Source organism: Theropithecus gelada, chromosome 3 (genome assembly GCF_003255815.1).
Source record: "Theropithecus gelada isolate Dixy chromosome 3, Tgel_1.0, whole genome shotgun sequence".
Classification (NCBI taxonomy): domain Eukaryota; kingdom Metazoa; phylum Chordata; class Mammalia; order Primates; family Cercopithecidae; genus Theropithecus; species Theropithecus gelada.
The window spans coordinates 128,087,011-128,111,125 of record NC_037670.1 but is presented as its reverse complement, the minus strand read 5'-3'; the positions used below and the strand labels follow the sequence as shown (position 1 = coordinate 128,111,125).

Here is a 24,115-nt window from a genome sequence, read left to right as displayed (position 1 = left end):
TGGAAAAAGTAGCCCACCCCTGGAGGTAAAGTGCATTGTCGTAGGTTTAACAATGAACCAAATGGTATGATTCTTTATGTTAATCTATGAGCAAATTGATTCATGAAATCAAGAAATAGTAATACACTTGGGAATTTAGGCATTATAGCAACTATGTTAAAATACTTTTGTATTCCTTCTTTGTAAACTGGATGTCAATACATGGTAAGCAAATTATGTAGTGAAAAATATAAATCTAATATAAATATAAATCAAAAATATAAATAGCTCTGATTCCTTCATATATTCAAATCATTATGTCCGATGCCTTATGAGGGACAATTTCTTTTTAGCTACTGATTCCTATTCCAGAAGCTTGAAATCTGTTTAGGTTGAGAGACTCTAAGTATCTTAAGAGTGAATATTAATATATTGAAGTAATAGGTATTATTCCAAGTTATCCCTGTCCTCAGATAGGGAGTCTGTTGCCTAGAGTGATTAAAGAAGTTGCCCCAAGTCATTAAGCTCATAAGTGGCACCTGTGTTCTGTCACTGGTCTTTCTCCTTGCAGAGACTATGCCTCAGCACTGCATGGCAGCACAATGTACGCTTAATTCTTTTTTTTTTAAATTTTTTTTTGAGACGGAGTCTCGCTTTGTCACCCAGACTGGAGTGCAGTGGAGCGATCTCCTCTCACTGCAAGCTCCGCCTCCCAGGTTCACGCCATTCTCCTGCCTCAGCCTCCTGAGTAGCTGGGACTACAGGCACCCACCACCATGCCCGGCTAATTTTTTGTATTTTTTAGTAGAGACGGGGTTTCACCGTGTTAGCCAGGATGGTCTCGATCTCCTGACCTCGTGATCCGCCCACCTCGGCCTCCCCAAAGTGCTGAGATTACAGGCGTGAGCCACCGCACCTGGCCTGCACAGTTAATTCTTAAATGCTGTGGGTATGGCCTGGCGCGGTGGCTCATGCCTGTAATCCCAGCACTTTTGGAGGCCAAGGCGGGCGGATCACGAGGTCAGGAGACCTAGACCATCCTGGCTAACACGATGAAATCCTGTCTCTACTAAAAAAAATACAAAAACTTAGCCGGACGTGTTGGCGGGCGCCTGTAATCCCAACTACTGGGGAGGCTGAGACAGGAGAATGGTGACAACCCGGGAGGCTGAGCTTGCAGTCAGCCGAGATCGCGCCACTGCACCCCAGTCTGGGCGACAGAGCGAGACTCCATCTCAAAAAAACAAAAAACAAAAAAAAAAACCAAAAAAAAACAAAAAACAGCTTTGGGCATACAGTTACTCTGTTGTTTAGTTAAGATGAAAATATCACAGGCTTTTTAAAAATCATAACAAATGCTTTTTCAAGCACTGAATATGATGATCATAATGAACTTTCTTCATTTTGGAGAATCTATAGAGCTTTTCAAATGATAAGTAATAACATAGGGGCTCTTGTTGGCAAGTTAGCCTTAGAGATCTGTGCATCTCCCAAGAAGAAGATAAGTGCTTATTAGAAACATGTTTAAGAAACTTGGTCTACTTTCCAAAACAGTGAACAATGAGGATATTTTCCAAACTCTTTTGAAAAAATATTTCTAATTATGTAAAATTAAGTGCAAATAGTACCAACATAGTTAATAACACCATCAGCGTGCTGGACCTTCCCCCAGAGAGAGCTGTAAATTACATAAAATAACAATTCTGGAAATGAATCAGGCTTGTCACCATATTCCATATCTCTGTATTCTTATTTTAAAAGGTATTGTGTGTTACAAATTGGAGGACCTGGTGGAATCTAAAAAAGCTGGTCTTATAGAAGTAGAGAGTAGAATGGGGATTACCAGGGGCTGGGTGGTTTGGGGAGTGGTTGGGGAGATGTTGGTCAAAAGATACAAAATTTCAGTTAGACAGGAGGGATAAGTTCAAGATATCTCTTACACAACATGGTGACTATAGTATTGAACTCTTGAAAATGCTAAGAGAGTGGATGTGGATCTTACCACAAAAAGGATAACTATAGGAGGTAACGCATTTGTGAATTAGCTAGATTTAATACACAGCTTTACATACAGTTTTATCTGTCAATGTAATTTTAAAAATTGGAGGACGTGACCTCTAGAGACTTAATTCTGAGTTACTGTGCTTTTAGCAATTTTGGAATATATAATATATATTTATATAGTAGAATATATATATTTCCATAGAAGATTTGAAATAAATGCTGTGATTCTGTGGGTAAACCACCATGAATTATTTGACAGCTCTAAATATGTTCAAATAGGCTTCCCATATTGACATTAATCACACCCTGAGGAGAGCAGTGTAGACGGCTCATGGGATAAAGCAAGGGAGCCTGTGTTATTGCTGGTCACTTGGGCTTCTGCTCTTTCTTTTCCCCAAGATAAGATGCCAATATGCAGACCTTTAAAAATACTAACCATGCATCTCCTATAGGGTAGGATCGTTTTAGATTAAAATGTTATCTGAGAGTTCTAAGGGTTTGGAAAGAAAATGATGCAAATGATGTTTATCTGTCAGCACATATGTGTGTATTGGGTATCCACATATGTTCCAGGGTTTGGGCAGCAGCATGGCTGAGAACATCATCCAGTAATCTTATGGCTGTAGCATACAGGAAGATGCAAGAGGTCTTCATTAGAAGAAATATGACAAAGGGTAGAAAGGGCACTATAGTAAGCTGATAGAAGTCTAGGGGCTCCATCAATGGTAGACTGGATAAAGAAAACTTGGTACATATATACCATGGAATACTACGCAGCCATAAAAAAGAATGAGATCAGGTCCTTTGCAGGGATATGGATGGAGCTGGAGGCCATTATCCTTAGCAAACTAACCCAGGAACAGAAAATCAAATACCAAATGTTCTCACTGATAGGTGGGAGCTAAATGATGAGAACACATGGACACATCGAGAGGAACAACACACACTGGGGCCTATTGGAGGGTGGAGGGTGGGAGTAGGGAGAAGATCAGGAAAAATAACTAATGGGTACTAGGCTTAATACCTGGGTAATGAAGTAATCTGTACAACAAACCCCAATGACACAAGTTTACCTGTGTAACAAACCTGCACATGTAACTTAAATGTTAAAACATTTTTTTAAAAAAGATTAATTAAAACCTATAAAATGGAAGGAAGTTTAAAATTGAACAAATACTATGTGCTAGGTGAAGAATAAATACATATGCAAATAAACATTTAATGGATCTTGTCTTAGATTTTATATTAAATAATAAAAAGTTGAAAAGAATTTGAGGGGCTCACAGAACACTGCAGGAGAAGGGGTCAAGAGAGAGAAATGGTATTTTCAAAGACAAATTGCGAGGAGTTGCTGCCCAAGAGGCCAGACTTCCAATGGAAATGACAAGAAGTTTGTCCAAAAGGAGGTTAACTAAAACAGCTTTAGCCTGAAGGGTTGGAGTAGAGATCACAAGTCAGAGAAGACAATTCTTTAAAGATCAGGCCCTGGGCTGGGCATGGTCGTTCACACCTGTAATCCTAGCACTTTGGGAAGCTGAGGCAGGCCGATCTCGATCAAGAGATCAAGACCATCCTGGTCAACATGGTGAAATCCCGTTTCTATTAAAAATACAAAAATTAGCTGGGCATGGTGGCACGTGCCTGTAGACCCAGCTACTCAGGAGACTGAGGCAGGAGAATTGCTTGAACCCAGGAGGCGGAGGTTGCAGTGAGCCAGGATCGCGACACTGCACTCCAGCTTGGTGACGAGAAAGACTCCATCTCAACAGAAAGAAAGAAGGAAACAAGAAAATTGGGCCCTGAAAACAGGCTCTTCCTCTGAAAAGAGACTGAAAGCTACCATCATATTTTTGAACCAGGTTAATGAAATATTGCTGTAATGCTTAAAAGCAAAGACTCTACGCTCAAACTGCCTTGGTTTTAATCCTGGCTTTACCACCAGTTGTGTGACATTTGTAAATCATGCAATAGTTCTGTGTCCCAGAAAAAATGGATAAGAATATCTACTTTGTAGGGCCGTTGACAGGAATAATTGAGTTAATTTATGCAAAGCCCTACAACAGTGCCTAGGGGTAAATTTCAATTCATAATAGTTGTTAGAATAACAGTAGGTATATATACCAGCCACTGTTGTTATTACTACTTCTACTTTTCCCAAGCAGGGTACCTCAGATAATGGCATTGAGCACATGGTATGCTGTGCTTCTCAAGCCAGCTTTTATTTGCTGAGCCCTTTCTTTAAACAAAATAAATTAATTAGAACATATAAAGCCTAGACAGTTTGGTTGAATTGGCTGGTGCCTGGAACACTGGCTGTTGCCCCTCCTTCTCTTGACTCTCATGGAGACCCCTAGGGCATCACTGTGGAACACATCTGGAAAACAGCTGATGCAAGGAAAAGGATCCAAGGCCTCGAATCAAAGACCTGAAATCAGATCTTATCTGCCATTAATGGGCTGTGTAACCTCCAGTAGGTTAATATCCTCCCTGGCCTCATATTCCTGATCCATATACTGTAAGAATTAGACCAGTTTAGTGGTTTTCAAACTCTGCTCCCTTAAACCCTAAGAGTTCCAGAGAAGCACAACGGCAAGATTTGGGAAATAGGTAGTGCGGAGCCCCACAACTTCAAAAGCTGGGGCTCCTGTCTTTTAGTCATTCGAATTCCATATTTGTTTGAAGAATGAGTACCACTGCTAAAGACGTTTTGACTAGCTGATCTTCAAGGTTCCTTCAGGTTTAGTTACTCTATCATTATTCTTTAGAAATTTATGAGATGTATTTATTGAACCAAAGTAGCAGAAGTAAGAATATTAATGAAGGCAACAAATAATAAATCTGAGGAAACTGAGTAATGGGGAAAACAGTGTGGACTCCTCATGAGATGCTGTAAAGTGACTAAGAGATGTTGGTATATCTGATATTTAGAGAAAAGGTGAAACCTCTGTTACCTGGATCTTATTTTGATAATTTGGCTGATCGTGATCATGAGACATAGGCTGGCACAATGACAACTAGGCTTGTGGACCAAGAAGAAATATTATGATAGGAATATTTTATACTTACAACCAGAAGACAACTAAAACAAACAATTATTTAAACACTGCGTGTCGTAGGACTTTTCTTGGTGGTTAGTAATTTCAGAAAATGTGTCCCTTCCAAAGCAAATGTCACATTAAAATTCTACGTTGGTGATCACTGTGTTGTTATTAGAAGTGTATGTAGGCCGGGCGCGGTGGCTCAAGCCTGTAATCCCAGCACTTTGGGAGGCCGAGACAGGCGGATCATGAGGTCAGGAGATCGAGACCATCCTGGCTAACACGGTGAAACCCCGTCTCTACTAAAAAATACAAAAAACTAGGCGGGCAAGGTGGCGGGAGCCTGTAGTCCCAGCTACTCGGGAGGCTGAGGCAGGAGAATGGCGTGAACCCGGGCGTGGAGCTTGCAGTGAGCTGAGATCTGGCCACTGCACTCCAGCCTGGGCAACAGAGCGAGACTCTGTCTCAAAAAAAAAAAAAAAAAAAGAAGTGTATGTAAACTCAGACGCTCTTGGCTTGATGGGTTTGAACAGTGTATTTAAGTAAAAAAGTTACAGTGTTCCCTCTGGTCATAAAATCTGTACTGATTAGTGAGCCTCTAGGCCATGTTTATGGCTTGGATTGGCCCTATATTTAGTTCTCCTCATTTTCAGCTTTCTGAAAGCAAAGGAAAACCTATAAACATATGTGAATATATAAAAAGAATGGTAGCATCTGTTTATGTGTAATTTTGATAATGATTAATATGCAACAACAAGGGCTGATACCCCTTATAGGCTTCACATATGGTGTGAGTTGAAGGCCACCCAATGATTTTTCTCTCGAATTATATCTCCCTCCCACCATTCAAAACTCTCACTATTGTGCCATTGTGTGTGTGTGTGTGTGTGTGTGTGTGTGTGTGAAGGTATAATATTTTCACTGCTGAAATATGTTAGCTTGAAGTGATATCACCCATTAACACTTCAACATGGATTAATTTATCAGATTACTTTCAGAGAGTTGGTTCCAGGGGTACTGACACTGGGGTCTACTTACAATTCAATCAGGATGGAATTCAGAAAGGTCTGCAGAAGAGAGGGGAAATATGCATCCAAACATGGGCCACAGCAAGGAATGTTGGGAGCCAGGAAGCCCTACTGGGCCCAGCAAACAACAAGATGTTGACCAAAGGAAGGGCGCACGTATCAAGGGGGAATACATAGCCTGAACTTGGCCCTGTCGTGAGCTAGTACAGTGCCTTGTACATAATCCGTCTTCAGCAGATGAGAGTTAAATTATTTTTGCCCTAGAATGGTTTTGGTTAAAACTAAAGTTAAGATTTCATGCTAATTATTTTGTTACTATAAAAGGTTTTGTGTATGGCTTATTTTCTAAAATCAAGTTTCTTAAAGAGACATGATTTTCTGTTTCAAATTTGTTTAATACATTTTGCGCCAGCAAGATTCTTTTTAAGGGAAAACCCTTCATATATAAAGCATAATTATTCCTTTAATAGGACATTTTTTATTATAGCCATTGAATAACACATCTGCTGCAAGGATGTTATTTTTTTTTCCATCAATCCATGTGCACAGCTCTGATTAGAAGAGGTAAAAGATACACATCGCCTTCAAATAGTGAATCTCCTTCATATGGTTTTATTTTGTTATGACAGATTTTATTATGAAAGCTTTGAATAGCCCTCTTTTTAAGAAAATACTTTTTAAAAATGTAATTCTCTGTCTCTATATGTTACAGTGACTATTGATTTCAGAAAAAAAGTACCTGAAGAGCATCCTTCTCCAGTATTAATATCAATATTGCTCCACAAAACATTTTATATCAAGGTCTCTTGAAGAAGAAATTTTAATAAGCCTCCTCTCCATCCTTTTTATTCTATAGGCTTTATTCACATCTGCTGTTTTCAGAACAAGCTCACAACTGTTACAATGTCTTTATATAGTAAAACCTGAAGACAGTCCTCAACCCAGGTGTCTTGGTTTAAGCTTTCACTCCATTGTTATTTATATCACCGTTCTGATGTACTCATTAAAAATATCATATCCACACAATAAAGTTTAAGAGTAAGCTTTTTTAAAAAGTTTTAAAAATACATTTTCACCAGACATATTCCAAGATTTGAATTAACCTTTTCCTATTTGTTTCCAGGGCTACAGCAACACACCGGGGCCAGGTTATTTTCAAAGATGCTTTAGCCCAGCAGTTGTGTGAACAAGGAGGTAAGAGTTTGATTTGTTTGTGTTACGTCCAAACTATTCATGATAGGTCCTATGTTCCATACCAAGTAAGCATTTCATTATGATGACTTAATCATAATGCTTTAAAAATTTAAGTATTGACCCTTCATATCACTAATAATTATTTAGTAATTACTAACAAAGATCTATAGACTTCTGAAGATACTAAGTGTGAGCAAGAGAAAATTTATTTTCATAACCTTTTTCTAATGAATTACCTTTAGTTATTCTGGAAGTACAAATCTTAGTCGTAATTGTTAAATTCTACAGAATGCGTTTGCTTAATTTACCACTTAAATGTCTTGTCAGCTTTGTTGAAAATGTTTCTGATTATTGCTTTTAACATTTGATCATATTATACATGATTTTGTGTACAGTATCTATGGGTCTGTTTCAACTGTGTGCACTATTTCAGACTTGTGTGGCTAGACATTGTATCGATTTAGATTAAATTTTACATACTGTCAGATATGTATGACTGGGATGCACACACATGCACACACAAACACAACACAATGAAAAAGTTAAAACCAGGATCCACACTCCGATGCTCATTTGTTCCCCCTGTCCCTTGAGTTTCCACCCTACCTTGTGTTTCCATTATAGCATTTACCACTTCATAGAGAATTTTTCTCTGAAAAGGGGTGGGTGTTGCCCTAGACAGACTGAGCTTCTCAAGTATGGGGACTATGCCTTAAGGGGCTTTGGTTCCCCAGACGCTGACGTAGAGCTTACCATGTAAGTCATTCTAAAAATCTTCATAGATTGAATACAAGTTTGCCTCAGCCGTACATACATTCCTTGATTTCAGCATCTTGATAATGAAAACATTTGATGTTGGTCTTGGTAAATGTCATGCCATTTTCATTGTTTATTGTAAGTGTAGTATTAATTTTTGTTTAAAATGACATTGGGGGGAATTTGTTAACTTTTAGAATTATAATATTGAATTTAAAGGAAATTTTTATTAATTATCTCTCTGCTAAAGAATATCTAAGGGGCTTTGGAGAGAAATGAGGAAAAATTATATCAGTTTTTGAAATACCTAAGAATATACCATTTATTATTAGTTATATATATCATAATATGACTTTAAGTAACATGATGCTTAATGATTATTAATGGCAAAATCCTGATTATTTACACACATAGTTCTTGAATTATAAAACTTCCTTCTAGTTATAGTTTCAAACATACTATCAGTATTCCTGGGTTTAACAGATTTTTGTCCTGTGACTTTTGAGAATACAGATATTAAATTGTGCCTTTGTAGGTAGGCTCGAGAATTCGATCATAATACAAATCTTCTTCCAGACTATGAAATTGCTCACATTACTGCAAACATAGAATACCACATAGCAGTGAGCATTAATATCCTGGAAATTTATAGTGTCAGAAAAAGAAATGTCTAATTTTATTAACACTTACCATTGTCTACAAACTAATTTCTTTTAAGCCTTAAATTTTTTAGTCTTTTCTATTATAAATGAATTATTGGGGTTGGGAGGAGGCAAATTATTCTTTTCATTTAAAATGAAAAGAAAAAGCCAAGAAAAACTAATGGGAAAAACCTCTCAACCAGTGAGGAAAAGAAAAATGCCTTCTATAATAATATTACACATGAGCATGATTTACACGATGGTAGGTGTGCATGTTATTAAAAATGCTGTACAGCCCAGGACCAGAAGAAAAACACTGAGCTTTTCAATAGCATCTAACTCATTGAAATTATATCAATCTATCCAAGATAAAGTGAAAAATAATGCTAACAAGAGTGCAAGAGTGATGGCTTCCTACTGTCGGGAAATAATAAGGAAAATAATTAATGCTATAAACTACATATTTATTCTGGCCTTATCTATTTTTAATTAAAACATTAATTGTCTCCTCAAATAAAGTAACATTTTATCATGCAATCATTTTTATATATTGGATAAGGAATATCTAATATATTTATTAGAGGAAAAACAACTGCAGTCACCATACATCACAGCACCGTGCCTTTCCATTTTAACATGCTCAGTATATTTGTTGATTTTAATTAAACAATTCAAGCAAAGCGAACTTTTTCCTGTGGATCCTGAGGATATCTGTTATTACAAGACTGTACTGCTTGCTAAACATATTGAAAAAGTAAAAGGATTAGAAAATGTACTCGTTATGTCTTAGAGAGTCTGTAATCTTAATCCCTATTCTTATAAAACATTAGTTGAAACTCTTTTTTTCTTTCTCTTTTTTTTTTTTTTTTTTTTTTTGAGACAAAGTCTTGCTCTGTCACCCAGGCTGGAGTGCAGCGACGCAATCTTGGCTAACCACAGCCTCCGCCTCCCGGGTTCAAACAATTCTCCTGCTTCAGCCTCCTGAGGAGCTGGGATTACAGGTGCATGCCCCTGCACCTGGCTAATTTTTGTATTTTTAGTAGAGACAGGGTTTCACCATGTTGGCCAGGCTAGTCTTGAACTCCTGACCTCAGGTAATCCGCCAGCCTCAGCCTCCCAAAGTGCTAGAATTACAAGCATGAGCCACCACGCCCGGCCGAAAGTCATTATTCTGCAAAACTGTATACAACACCCGCAAGACCTCTGTCCTAGCTCACAGTGCTAATATGGATATGAAAGTGAAAAGGACCCATTTCTTGTTCTTCAGGAACTCACAGGCTAAGATACAAATGACAGATCTATAGATCACAGAGGCAGCTAAGTTTGCTTGAAGGTGTTAGGAAAGGCATCCCAGGAAGTTAGACCTGAATGGCCAGTGACGTTTAAGAATAAAGGAGAGGAGGCCAGGCGCAGTGGCTCATGCCTGTAATCCCAGCACTTTGGGAGGCTGAGGCAGGCAGATCACTTGAAGTCAGGAGTTTGAGACCAGCCTGGCCAACACGGTGAAACCCTGTCTCTACTAAAAATACAAAAATTAGCTGGGCGTGGTGGCACGGGCCTGTAATCCCAGCTACTCGGGAGGCTGAGGTAGGAGAATGGCTTGAACCCAGGAGGTGGAGGTTGCAGTGGGCCGAGATCGTACCACTGTACTCCAGCCTGAGTGACAGTGAGACTCTGTCTCAAAAAAAAAAAAAAAAAAGGAAAAAGGGAGAGGAGAACCATCTATCTCCTCCTTCCCATTCTCATTGACCCACTTTACATCAGGGCCCAGCAGTGCCTCCTTTGGGAGCTGCCAAATATCCTCCTTCATGATTTTTCTGCTCCTATTTTCATGGTGCCTTTACAGAGCTGCTATAATGAGCTTTCTAAAATGGAAATATGCTGCTTTCATTTGCCTGCTTAAAACCCTTCACTATCTCAATTGGAAGCGATAGTTTATCTTCATAGTAAAATTCCTACTGCTTATCACACATGGAAGGAAAATCCCTTACAATCTGGCTTCAGTTTGTCTCTCCTACCTCATTTCTTGTCATCCTCTCATTTTTACCTTAAAACTCCCTGAATGCACCTCACTGTATCATCCTGGTGCTATCTGCACCCTATACTCTCCCAGTTTTCTTTGCCTGGGCTATCCTTTTACATTCTTTTGTTCTGTCTAACTCGGGCTGTCAGACCCTGCTTACGGTATTACTCCCTCCCTCTGGAGAAAACATCTCTGATTCCTTCCCTCTTCCCCTCAAGCTGGTCTAGACAGCCCTCATACATAACTCTCTACAGAATTCTCAAGGCACGTTAAGTAGGAACACTGTCAACACTGTTATGTGCAGACACCACTCCAAGCACTCTACAAATTCATCTAATCTTCACAGCAACCCTCTGAAAAAGAAACTATTATTATCTACACTTTGAAGATGAGGAAACAAAGGCATAAGGAGAGCAACTTACTTGTGCATGCATTCATTCATTGACAACTGTTTATTGCATGTTGTCGTAAGAACATCATCACAATGCCTTGTCTGCCACGAGATATGTGCTCCTTGAGGATAAGGGCTGTGCTTTTTTAGTATGGAATCTCTAAAGCTTCTCACAATATCTGATGCACAGTATGTACCTCATAAATGTTTGTCAAATGAATGAGCAAACAATTAAACTACAATAGTCTGATAGACAAGAAAGAGGAGGCTAGCCAGTAACTCATTACAGCTAAACCATGAGACCTGGAAAGGTAAGTGGAAAAGATCATGCAGGGCCCTTCTGTTAATGCTCAGGGACTTAGGCGTTCTGCAGGCGATGGGAAGGAAGCAGGAGAATGATAGAACAAGTAAAGAAAACCTAATGGGGGTTGGGGGTGGAATGTGTTGCAGAGTTGTTGACAGATTAAAGGCAGATGATGGACAGCAGACAAGGGAAGACAGATTATTGTGAAACGAGAACTAAATGCTGGGCAGTTTAAAGTTGAGGCTTTGAAAAAACATGATCATTATACATTATATGTATTACTGTGATTAGATCTTGGAGGCCAGAAAGAAGGGGATATGTTAGAGAGACCTAGAGAAGGTATGGGGGTATGGGTGAGGACAGGGAGGAAATCTGGGGCTACTCTGTCACTTCTGGCCTTGGTGACGGGGTGGACATTGATGCCAGGAACAGAGAAGAAATGAAGAAAATGTTAGAGGTGTTTGGAAGAAAAGATAATCAATTGCACTTCCACATGTTGGCTGTGAGGGAGTTGCAGAGTTCTCCAGCAGCCTGCTGAGAAGGGGGCCTGTCACTGGCTGGAGCAGCCAGGGAGATTTGAAAGCCATCAGCCTATTGATGCTGGGGAGGCAATGCATTCATTAGGGAGATGGTTGGAGCAGGGAGGAAGCAGCCAAGTGAGGAAGACCAGTGACTGAGCAGGGGTGGGAAGAAGAGGGAATTCTGGAGAAGAGGCAAGCCTCTGAGGTGGGGGGAACTGAGGGAAGAAATCTGAACATGGTAGAGATATCTAACAAGGACAAACAGAGGATGGAGGATAGAAAAGGACATTAAGATTTTACGATCAGAAGGTGATTGGCAATTTGGGCTGGACATGGTGGCTTACACCTGTAATCCCAGCACTTTGGGAGGCCGAGGCGGGCAGATCACCTGAGGTCAGGAGCTTGAGACCAACCTGGCCAACATAGTGAAACCTTACCTCTACTAAAAATACAAAAAAAAAAAAAAAAAAAAAAAAGCCAGCTGTGGTGGCAGGCGCTTGTAGTCCCAGCTACTCAAGAGGCTGAACACAAGAGAATCGCTTGAACCTGGGAGGCGGAGCTTGCAATGAGCCTAGATTGCGCCACTACACTCCAAGCCTAGGCAACACAGCAAGACTCCACCTCAAAAAAAACAAAAAAAAATGTAGACGATTGGCAATTTGGCTGAAAATGAGGGTGGTTTTGGTGAGGTGAGACCACCTGAGGCAGCTTTGTAGCACAGAAAGCTTCTTGCTCAATCTTTGCAGTCAAGAGGTCAAGGGAAGACAGATTACTGTGACATGAGAAATAAATCCTGGGCAGTTTAAAATTGAGGCTTTGAAAAAATATCACTATACATTATATGTGTGTGTGTGTGTGTGTGTGTGTATATATATATATAGAGAGAGAGAGAGAGAGCTGTGGATCCAATGAATATGTACCGTTATTATTTGTCCATTAAAAATTTTTTTTAAAAAATAGGGAAAGAGAGAGGTAGGCACCCAGAGAGGAAAGGATTATAGATTTTCTCTCTCTCCAGATCAGAGTGTGTTTATTATAGGCTTCCAGTGCCTTGCAGCCAAACACCACCAAGAACACACCTGGTTGAAGTTGAATAGGTTAAACAGGTTGGTTTAGTGCTTGTTGCAGTGTGGGAGAAGGCAAACCATGGGGGAACCATGGGGCATCTCAAGAAGAGGATGTTACGAAAGGAATTGCTATTATAAGATTTGGGCTGGGCGGGGCGCGGTGGCTCATGCCTGTAATACCAACACTTTTGGAGGCCAAGGCGGGTGGATCACAAGGTCAGGAAATTAAGACCATCCTGACTAACACAGTGAAACCCCATCTCTACTAAAAATACAAAAAAAATTAGCTGGACATGATAGCACATGCCTATAGTCCCAGCTACTCAGGAGGCTGAGGCGGGAGAATCACTTGAACCCAGGAGGCGGAGATAGCAGTGAGCTGAAATCATGCCACTGCATTCCAGCCTAGGTGACGGAGTGAGACTCTGTCTAAAAAATAAAAATTAAAAAATTAAATTAAAAAGATTTGGGCTCTCTTTGGTGGTTAAGGTAGGGTTTAAGAAAGTGGAGCTTTGCTCTGGACTTGATGCTGTCTGGAAGTGGGAAAAATTCTGTGGTTAGGTATCTCAATAAATCTACCATAAGGGCAGACTAGAGCATGGCTACTGCTGTAATTGATAAAGAAGCAGCAGTCACTCCTACGAGCCAGGAGAGAGGGTACTTGGCACCTTTGTGACTTGGACAGTGCTAAAGTTGTGTCTGTGTTGAGACAAGATTAAGAAATAGATGTGTCTCTATCTTGATTCATCACGGTCACAGAGTAGCCTTGTCTGAAGCTGATGTTCTGTGAAATTGTTTATGTTCAATAGGAGGACACCAAGGCCCAGCAGGGATTGCCAGGCCAGGTTCTGGATGTCAGAGGCTACTTTTTTCTTAATTGAGGCTGAGGAGAGAATGCTAGTGGGCATGATTTACTTTTGGATTTTAGCCTTTACGAGGGCTTTGAAATCATAGAGGAGTGGATTGTCTTATTTGCGCTACTATAACAGAGTGCCACAGACTCAGTAATTGATCAGGAACAGAAATGTATTTTCTCACAGTTCCGAAGGCTGGGAAGTTCAAAATCAAGGTGCTGGCAGGTTTGGTTGTCTGGTGAAGGCTGCTTTAAGCTTCTAAGATGATGTTTTGATGATGTATCCTCCTAAGAGGAGGAATGCTGTGTCCTCACATGGTGGAAGGCAAAGGGGCAAGCCAGTTGAGCGTGAAGCCTTCTTTATAAGGACCTTAATCCCATTCACAGGGGGAGTAACCCTTATGACCTAATCACAGCTTAAAGGCCCCACCTCTTACTACTGTCACGTTAGCAACACCTGAATTTTGGAGGGGACACATTCAAATCACAGTGTGGATTCAGGCTTTACTTGTATGACCTTACTTTCCAGAGTCCCTGGCGCAAAGCACAGATTCAGTACATCATAAAGGGAAGGGATTTTGCTGAAGCAAAATTTTATTCAAGGTTGGTTTGTATGAAATAAAAAGCATAAGTAGATCAGTGGGGTAAAATTATGAATGTTTAATTTTTTAAAAATGTATCTCTATTTTGTAATTTGTTTACAGTGAACTTACATTATTTGTATTATAAAGAAATAGCACACATTTCCTCCAAAAAAGTGTACATATGGGGTTAGACTTAGGAGGGAGGAGGGACGAGTCTGCGTGGCAAGGGGAATAAATCCCTTCTCAAGAATCGAAGGAAAATTCTGAATTATAACTCCAATGTCTCCTCCTATATGATCCGCCTGACTCCCTTAACATGCTCTGTTTCTGTTGTGTCATAATTATTTGTTTAAACACTCATTTCCCCCAACTGAGAGCTTTTTGAGGGCAGGAACCATGATTTAACTTTTTGGTTTTTTTAACGTTTAATCATGCTTGGCGTGAAACATAGACTCAATAAATGTTTGCTGAATGATCAACTTAAACATTTTACAATTGAAAAATCACTGTCCTTACTGAAAAATCTTTAACCCTGACTGTTTGCTATGGACCATGATGAGGCAGTGTGGCTGCTACTAGCAATGTTGCTCACACTGATGTCTGGTTGTAAAATACCTGTACCAGCATATTAAAAATTATTGAAAATTGTTCATGGATTTTCATGTAAGCTGTAAGGAGTCCCCTTAATGTTCTTGGAACATAGAACAGGTTTAGAGATTTTTAAAATATATCTCTGAGGTTCCAAGTAATCGTAAACACATCCCCATCTGAGTTCTGCTGTCATGTCATGGTGCAGACAAGGAGCTAGAGTTTTCCCATCTTTAGTCTGGGGTGCAGGGTTGGCTGGGCTGTATAGCCTCAGTTATTTTGAAAGTAAAAGATGCTTAGGTTAATTCACTAGCTATAAAACAAAAAGAACTGAAATTACTCAATATTTAGTACTAAACAAAAATTACTTAATGCTTACCATGTGCCAGACTCTGTTCTAGGCTAGGTCTTGGAATATGCCAAAAAACAGAGCAAAGATCTCTGCTGCCATGAAGCCTACATTGCAGTGAAGAGGAGACAGACAGTAAATATGAGACATAAGAAATGACTAAATGTGGTACCATGTTAGAAGGTGGCAGGTGTTGTAGGGGGAAGTAGACCACTAAAATATAGCAGGTAAAGAGCGTACAGTTGGGTGGAGGGGGAAGAGGCTGATTGCAATTTGGCAGGTAAGGCAGGTAGACTCACTGAGAAGGAAACATTAGAGCAAAGATCAAGAAGGGGATAAAGGAGTTAGCCCAGTGACTGTCTGGGGAATTGTCTGAAATGTCAGTAAGTGATTTTAAAGATAAACATCATGGTGTTTTTTGAAGTACTGTTAGAGGTGACCAAAACAAAGAATAGAGACAGTATCAGAATAGACTAAAAACTTGAAAGGAACTAGGAGAAATCAGTTTTTTTGGAGAAATTATTGCTGAACTACCTAAAAAGAGCTGCAGACCTAATACGACTCTCTCTGAGCCACATGAGTACTATTGAAAATGTTAATGTGAGTGTGGTATATATAGACTTAGGATGAGGACTAGTATTTGAATTTATGCTGTGATCATGTACCTATAGGTTCCTTATCTGTGGATTAGTGATGTAGCCAAGCAAGTTAACTTGACAAAATATACAGTGCTCATGAGTGGCAGGCCTAGAATTCCAGTCTCTGGACTCACAGCCCAATGTTGGTTTGATTATACCAAGTAGATTCTTAAAGTTAAAAAAAAATTAAACATTAAAAACCCTCAGGAACCACAGCCCTAATAAACAAGATTATTGCTACTGCCTAAATTCCCCGAAAACCTTGGAAAGAACACATATACTCTTTGGTGCCCTAAATCTACACAGTTAAGGAAAAAGGGATGTGAGTGCATCAGCATTACTGCCACTGGTCCAGCAGCATGCACACATCACATTGAAGATGGAGCAGGGAAAATAATCGTGTGTGTGTATATTCATTGGCCTGTGGGCTTCTTGGCATACCCTCTTCAAACACACACATTGATTATTTAGCAAGACCAGATGGCAGGCTTAGTGGCCTGACAGCAGTCATGCCCTGTAGTGCCCCCAAAGGGCGCATGCCATTTATAAACCACCCTGGAATTCTCTGTTGTTGTGTTGATGGAAGTGGCTATAACTAAAGGCAAACGTTTTATGTCAGGAGGAAAGAGGTCAGGCTTACAGCTGGCGCAGAAAACCTTGACTGCTTTTTCTGCCAGCTTAGCAGTTTTTCAGCTGTTCATCACTCTCAGAACAGTGAGTGGTAGAAAGTGTGGCTATGCTCTCTAAGGGCCCTTGGATCATGGTGGTAGGCAGCATATATGCTTCATCCCAAATGCAAACTTTGCAATTTTTAAATCATTCGTATTAAGGATTGGTGAAAGTTTAAACTGTGAGATGGAGAGGGGAAGAGGAGAGTTTAACAAGCAAGTCCATCAAGTGAATGGGGTGTTTAACCTCCTTTGATATTTTTTAGCATTTTAAGTATAACTTTATACCCAAATACTGTAAAAATTGTGGATCAGATCTACCAAAATCTTCTTTTGGCTATCCTTGGTTATTCAACGGTTTATATTACTAAATATCTTTCCAGTACCCTGAAATGCAAAGTCTTTATTAATTCAGACTTGTTTCTCTCTCATTGTTAGAACTGGGTTTTAACATATCTACTTTAATTGCTGAAAAGAAAAATAAATACTGATGTATTTCACTTGAATGTGGCCAGTGTAAGCATTTGCTAGTCAAAGACATCTGTGCTCCCCTTGGCTATTTTGTAGCTTCTATTTCATTTTAGTGGTTACAGCTCCTGTTCATGACATCCCTAGGCTTTGTGACTTATAAACAAAGAGAACTGAATTAACAGGATCAGGGAAGACCATCCAGGACCCCCCGATCTTGCTTCAAGGTCTTACAAACTACCCAACAAAGCAAGAAACTAAAGCCCTCCTGGGGCTATGGCAGGCAGAAAGTATCCCTAAGTGATCTGAAGACAAGCATATTAAGGGGAATGACAAAGAGCTGATTCACATGACCATAGTAAAATTTCTTGCTAGTGACTCTGGGGGTGGGTCTGATTATTCTTTTGATTTCCTAAAGAATGGTGTTTTGGACTGGTGCTGTTTATCCCAAGGTGATTGAACATAGATTTAAACAGCCTTCTTTTCTGTTCTGAGGGCTATATACATTCCCACTTGACAGCTTTATCTAGTCCAAAGTCAAAATTCCTAGATTTATGCCCAAGAAGAATTTGGCATTGAGTTATTTTGGGTGCCCATGGAAGAATTCTTTCTACACATGCTGCTGTATAACCTGCTTGATTCCTCCATATTTTGAAGGACAAAGACCAAATCTGGACCTATACAATCACTTGGGGAGGGAGAGCAAAGCTGTTACAAACATACATAACTCATAATTTTGTTTGGCTTGTGAAATATTATTTCATCCAATTTATTAATCCACATTATTTTTAATGTACATGTGAAAATTTAGTTGTTTCATGTAAAAATAAATACAGATTTTTTATAATCAAGTTTTTAAGAGTTGGAGTTCATTGGTATTAATATATATTGTGCTGTATCCCCAGTGGGCATATGTGAAACACTGTACCAGACCCCAGGGGAGGTGTGTGGCAACATAAGGCAGTCTCCCATCCCATTGCTAAGAAGCTTATAGTACAGATTTACTAATGCAAACCCGGAAGAGAAGGACCAAAACACATTTGCAGAAAAACATAAACTTAATGGAATGGTGTTCCTCTCATCTCCTTTGAGGCCTTGCTCCAATAATTGTGCTTTCTCTTTCTCATAGCTTCAGTGTCTTCCTCTTCAGTGGCCACCTCCTCCTCTGTGCTTAAATATGCTGAAGCCACTGCTACTTTCACAAGTATTTCATCCTGAATTTCCAGTACCCCCGGCTGTGTTTCCTTCTTACACTCCAGCTTCTTGAAAGAGCAGTGGTGTCGCCAGGCTTTCCTCCTAACCCTGCCGTCTGGCCTCTACTGCCCGCACTCCCTGGAAACCATCATCCTCAAGGTCACCAATAACCTACTAGGGTGCCAACTAATCCAGAGGACTCGGATCCTCACCCTACCTGACTTCTCTTTTCTTTCTCAGTTTCCATAATGAGTTGTTCTTCTTCCCACATCATACATTCTGGGGTTGGGCTTCTTTTTGCAATTTTTTTTTTTTTTTTTTTTTTTGAGAGGATTCCCACTCCGTCGCCAGGCTGGAGTGCAGTGATGCGATCTCGGCTCGCTGCAAACTCCGCCTCCCAGGTTCAAGCAGTTTTCCTGCCTCAGCCTCCCGGGTAGTTGGGACTACAGGTGCCCGCCTCCACACCCGGCAGAATTTTAGTAGAGATGGGGTTTCATCATGTTGGCCAGGATGGTCTCAATCTCTTGACCTTGTGATCCACTCGCCTCAGCCTCCCAAAGTGCTGGGATTACAGGCCAGAGCCACCATGCTCGACCTTCTTTTTGTGCTTTTATATTGTCCCTGTTGAACTTACTCACACCTATAATTTTCATCTCCCTAACTCTCCACTTGCTTGATGCTTATACAAAGAGTCAAGAAGGTAAAATGATTGGGAGCATAAAATTTGCAGTCACCTGCATACTCTTGAGTTAGAATTTCTGCTCTGGCACTTTCTAGCCATGTAATCTTTCTGAGTCTCAATTCTCTTATCTGTAGAAAAGAGAAAGGGATAGTATCAACTTTTTTGACCACTTCATACCATTCCTAAGAACTGGTATAATATTCTGTGCCCAGAAGGAACACCGTAAGATTGTGAGGATTATATCGTGATGAAGTGCATAGCATAGTGGCTAGCACATACTCTGTAGATACTAGCTCCCACTACTATTACTGGACACTACATTTGGGTGTCATTTAGGTACCGTAAACTCAATATATTCTAAACTGAACTTTCCTTCCTCCCAAAACTGTACCCCTCTGTTGCAATTCTGGTTAGCATCTTCATAATCACCCCAGTCACTAAACAGAGCTCTAGGTAACACATTTCTTTGCCCATTCCTTTTTGTCATCCATGTCTATACCCGGTGTGTCTAAGGCCAATTTACATAATATCTCTTCAACCAACACTTTTCTTTCCATACCTACTGCCATTTTTTTTTATTCAGGCCTTTCACACATTGATCAAAATGCTCCTGGCCTCAAACCCTATAACTGCCCTCTATTTCCCCCCAGTTTAGCCTGGCTTTCAGGACTTCCCTGATCTGTCCCACCTCTCTCTCTCTCCAACCTCATCTCCACATCCATCACCCTCACCTGACACCAGACTCTCTATTTCAGCTGGAATAAGTACTTCCTTCATCAGAGATGCCATCCTGACCCTATCACTGTGGCTCATGTATGCCAACTCCTTTCCCCAGTGTACCTTCCTCAATACCTCGTCTGCTGTCTAACTGATGAAGCTGTGCTCATCCTTAAAGATCCAGCTCAAGTCTGTCCTCCTATATCATCTTTATTTAGGTATTGTACACTCTTTTTCACTGATGAACTTTACTAGGAGTAGCTTAACAAAACTCAGAGTTGGATAGATGGTATTTGAAATGATGTTTGCTTTATTGCTCAGGGTCCTCTATGAGAAACTACAGAAGAAACTTGTGTACAGTCTGTGTACCTGCAATAACTGTCCTTCTCCTGAACAATACATGTTCTTTAAAGTTATGAACTCTTCTGTTTCTGTAACTTTATGGCTTGAGAACCAAATTGAAGTCCTGAGGGGCATGCATCTTGCATACATATCTCAACACGGCATGTATTATTTTTCCACCCTCGTTTGTCATCTTTGATTTCCCCCCCTTTATTGTCTTGTTCAGCTGTCTGCCTTTTTTGTCAACTGCCTTAAGTCTATCTTAGGCAAGACAGATTGTATGTAAAGGAAAGTGAAAAGAAATATGAAGAAAAGTAAAGGAAGAAGATGACATATGTACAAGCAATAAGGAAGAAAAGGAACATAGGAGATGATTAGAATTTTCTAACAACAATGGTTTTAGTAATATTGCTTGCTGATCTTATCAGAATCCATTCAACTAGCATATTTGGAACTGCCATGTATGAGACATTGTGCTCAGCATTGGGAATGCAGAGATATTCAAGATAGAGTCTCTCTACTCACAGGAATTTGCAGTTTGATCAACTCTAATAGCTACTGTCGCCCTTAAGATTATGACTGAGATAAAGAGAAGAAACTTTTCCCCAAAAGGAACCCTTTCCTCACCCATGAGAAATTAACTATTGTAGTTAGAGTATCAATTAAGCTTCTATGTACTTGAGGTACTAAGCAAAGTACTTCGACATGTCGGTGGGTTAAATGACTGGAAGTTTATTTCTTAGTCATACACCAGTTTGAGGATGGGTGGTCTAGGGCTGGCAGAGTGGTTCTGCTGTGCACAGCATGTAGCTTCCATATCTCGGAGCCAAGCTGGCTGCTCCAGCACTCACCACCTCCTACAGCAGGGAAGGGAAAGGGCCAAGGAAGCATGCCCATTCCTTTAGGGCATCACCCAGCCCTGAAAGTGACCTTAGTCACTTCTGCTCACCTCATATGGGCAGAGCTTAATTCCTTTGTCACAGGAAGCTATAGGGGAGGCTGAGAAATAAAGAAGTAAAAGGAGAATAGACATTGGTAAATCTCTAGCAATTTCTGCTGATGTTAGCAACAAGGTTTCTTCCTTCTCCACTTCTTCCTCCTCCTTCCTGTTTTGAGCCTTATGATTTTCTTTTCAACCTCTGAATGTTACTTAAAAGCCATACATTCTCAGGTTTTGGGTCAATTTATACCTGCATTTCTCACATCTGCTCCATCGATGAACTTCATCTCTTCAAGTTCTCAAAGGTCTAGAATTTTTTAAAAAGTTGCTACACAGCAACAATTTTTTAAAAATTAAAATTTGGTCAGGCGTGGTGGCTCATGCCTGTAATCCCAGCACTTTGGGAGGCTGAGGCGGGTGGATTGCTTGAGTTCAGGAGTTCAAGACCAGCCTGGGCAATGTGGTAAGATCTTGTCTCTACCCCCAAAAAAAAAATTACTGGTCTTGGTGCTGCATGCCTGTAGTCCCAGCTTCTTGGGAGGCTGAGGCGGGAGGATCGTTTAAGCCCAGGAGGTCGAGATTGCAGTGAGCCAAGATGTGCCACTACACTCTAGCCTGGCCAACAGAGCGAGACACTCTCTCAAAATATAAATAAATATAAATATAAAAATGTACCAACAATTCAAATGATACTGTTTTGCATTCTGATTTTTCACTTAAAACTTTTATTTATATCATAAGCAAATTTTTGAAAAATGTATGGATATCTCCCCAGAAAAGGTGGGGACATGAGCATGGTAAGACAATAAGCCATAATTTTTAATGTTTAAGGCCCCATTATTTACAGCTCCTATTGGAATCTTACCTGAAAGAGCTCTGTATCTCCCAGTTGCAGGTTATAAAGATATATTTTCATTTTGCTCCTATTTCATTTATTTTAGAATATGAAAGATGATAAATTGTTATGAGACATAAGTTGAGGTGGAAAATCAAAGAGAAGGAAGAGAAAAATAATCCCTAATATTGCTGGTTCTGTGTATAATTTAGCTGTCTCTGAATATTAAGTAATCTTTTATACTGATCATAAGTATGTTCCTGAACACAGGGAGAACTGTTTTCACTCTAAATTTATAACATTTTTGGAAGCTTAATTATCATACTTGAAGGTCAAATGGTGCTTTATTGCAATAAAATACAAAAAGTAATAAAGAAATTATTCCTGGGGAGATGAAAGTCTAGGTTCATAGCTCATTAAATGCTAACTTCAGAGCCCATGTCTAATTTGTCATATTTAGCTTTGGAAGTTTAATACATTTGAATTTCAAATTAGGTGAGGAGATACCTGAGGCAAAACTACCTAGGGCCTTTGAATTCTAAAATGATTCAGGAGATATAGTACCCGTAACATAATACCTGTATTTGGAAGAATTGCTTGCCATCTATATATAATGCTTGTCTGACCCAAAGGCTTTTTTTTTTTAAGTAATCAATAATATTACCTCAAAGCTCATTTACCACCTCCTCAATTCATTTTTAGGCATCTTTTCGTTTTTCTGCTCCACATATTTACATCTCCATTCTTTGCACTGAGTAATTTGTTCAACAAGTTGGCTGAAATTTATTAGTACTACTATAATTTGGAGTCAGATGATTACTTTAAAATTTCCATTCAAAATAAGTCAGTTGAAAGAAAAAAACACATCTGTCAAGAAAATAACCTTTGGGGGAATTAAACACGACCTCATTCTTTCTAATATGCCTACTTCAGGCTGCTGTGATCTATGAGATTCTGGCACGTTCAACTTTTGAAAGAGCATATGCACAGAAATGCTTCTTAAGAAATGAAGCTTTTTTTTTTTTTTTTAACTTTTAGCATGTAATTTGTCTCCTGGACAAATTGAATTGATGATGGGAGAAATTTAGGCTTCAATTTAATATTGAGATACCATCTAAGGATCCATGTTTATAATATTTATTTTGAAAGGCCCAATAGTTTAAGCTATTAAAATGTTATTAAGAAAAGTATGACTGTGAGCACCAATAACCAAATGTAGTCACAGAAGCTAATGTGGAGATATTTGCTGCCTGTTTTAGTTTACAGAGATGTTCTAACTTTCATTTCTGTCTGCAAAGCTTAGCTGATGCTAATGCAAGAGAAACTGTCATAAAGATAAGCCACTCATTATAATCTGTGAGATGCGCTAAATAATTGGAGGTAATTTTGGAGACAAAAATACATTTAGTAAATTAAAGTAATGTTCACAAAGTAAGTCTATCTAATGACAAGCAATACATTAGTTGCACTTTAAAATTTAAAAAGTGAGTAAAAAGTGGTTCTTCTCATACTGCGATGAAGGCCAGATTAATTCACACTGAGTGAAAATAGTGAGTTTTTAAAGATAATTTTTCACCTTTCCCAAAGATATTCCTTGGGAAAAGACCTACAACTCTTCTGGCTAGAACTGTCTCCAACACAGAGACATGTTAACATATATGAGCTAAGAGCTTTCCATCATTTATTCAAAAAAGTATCTGCATGCACTTTTTCTGCTTCCATTTTAAGTGAAAAAATAGTAACCTTGTTTAAAGAGACCAAGAAGCATGTTATTCCTTTGAAACTTTTGGTACTGAATTTACTTGCTTTCATGTTAGGCTCAACCAAGCCTTGTGATGTGAATTGCTTATCTTACGAACTGGGTCTTTTCATGGCTGTTCCATGTAATAATCGTTCACGCTCACTATTTTTTGAATAATTATCTTTATCGAATCTGCATTAGTACAGAGTTCTTGTGTTCATTCAAGGCAGTTCCAGTCTCTTTCTTTTGCTAACTTATGGTGATAAATCATTTCAAGAACAGTACAATTGAATTTTTTAAAAAAGAAGTTCTATAAGCAATCTATTTTTTTCAAACTTTGAAGTACCTTCCAAAAACAATGATTGTTTACTTTTATTTTTAGCATGTTTAAGCTTATTAATTTTAAAAATCTATTTTTGTCCTCTTTGCATAGTCTGTGACATCTTAGTAAAATACATATGTAATCTTCAGGTCACTTAATAGTACTCAAGCATCTAGGAAAATGCTTGGCTAAGGAAGGACTTAGAATGTTGCTGAAGCATATCATTGCTGATCTAAATCTTTGTATTT

At 39.3% G+C, this 24,115-nt stretch overlaps 1 protein-coding gene across 2 annotated transcripts in view; it reads left to right on the top strand.

Annotated features, from left to right (window-relative positions):
- The window catches only part of RELN (reelin), a 520,317-nt gene that overhangs the window by 206,847 nt on the left and 289,355 nt on the right, over nucleotides 1–24,115 (top strand). For both annotated transcript variants that reach the window (XM_025380191.1, XM_025380192.1), the window contains exon 4: nucleotides 7,173–7,243. In XM_025380191.1, the coding sequence (XP_025235976.1) occupies nucleotides 7,173–7,243 (71 nt within the window). The remainder of the gene's footprint in view (nucleotides 1–7,172; nucleotides 7,244–24,115) is intronic.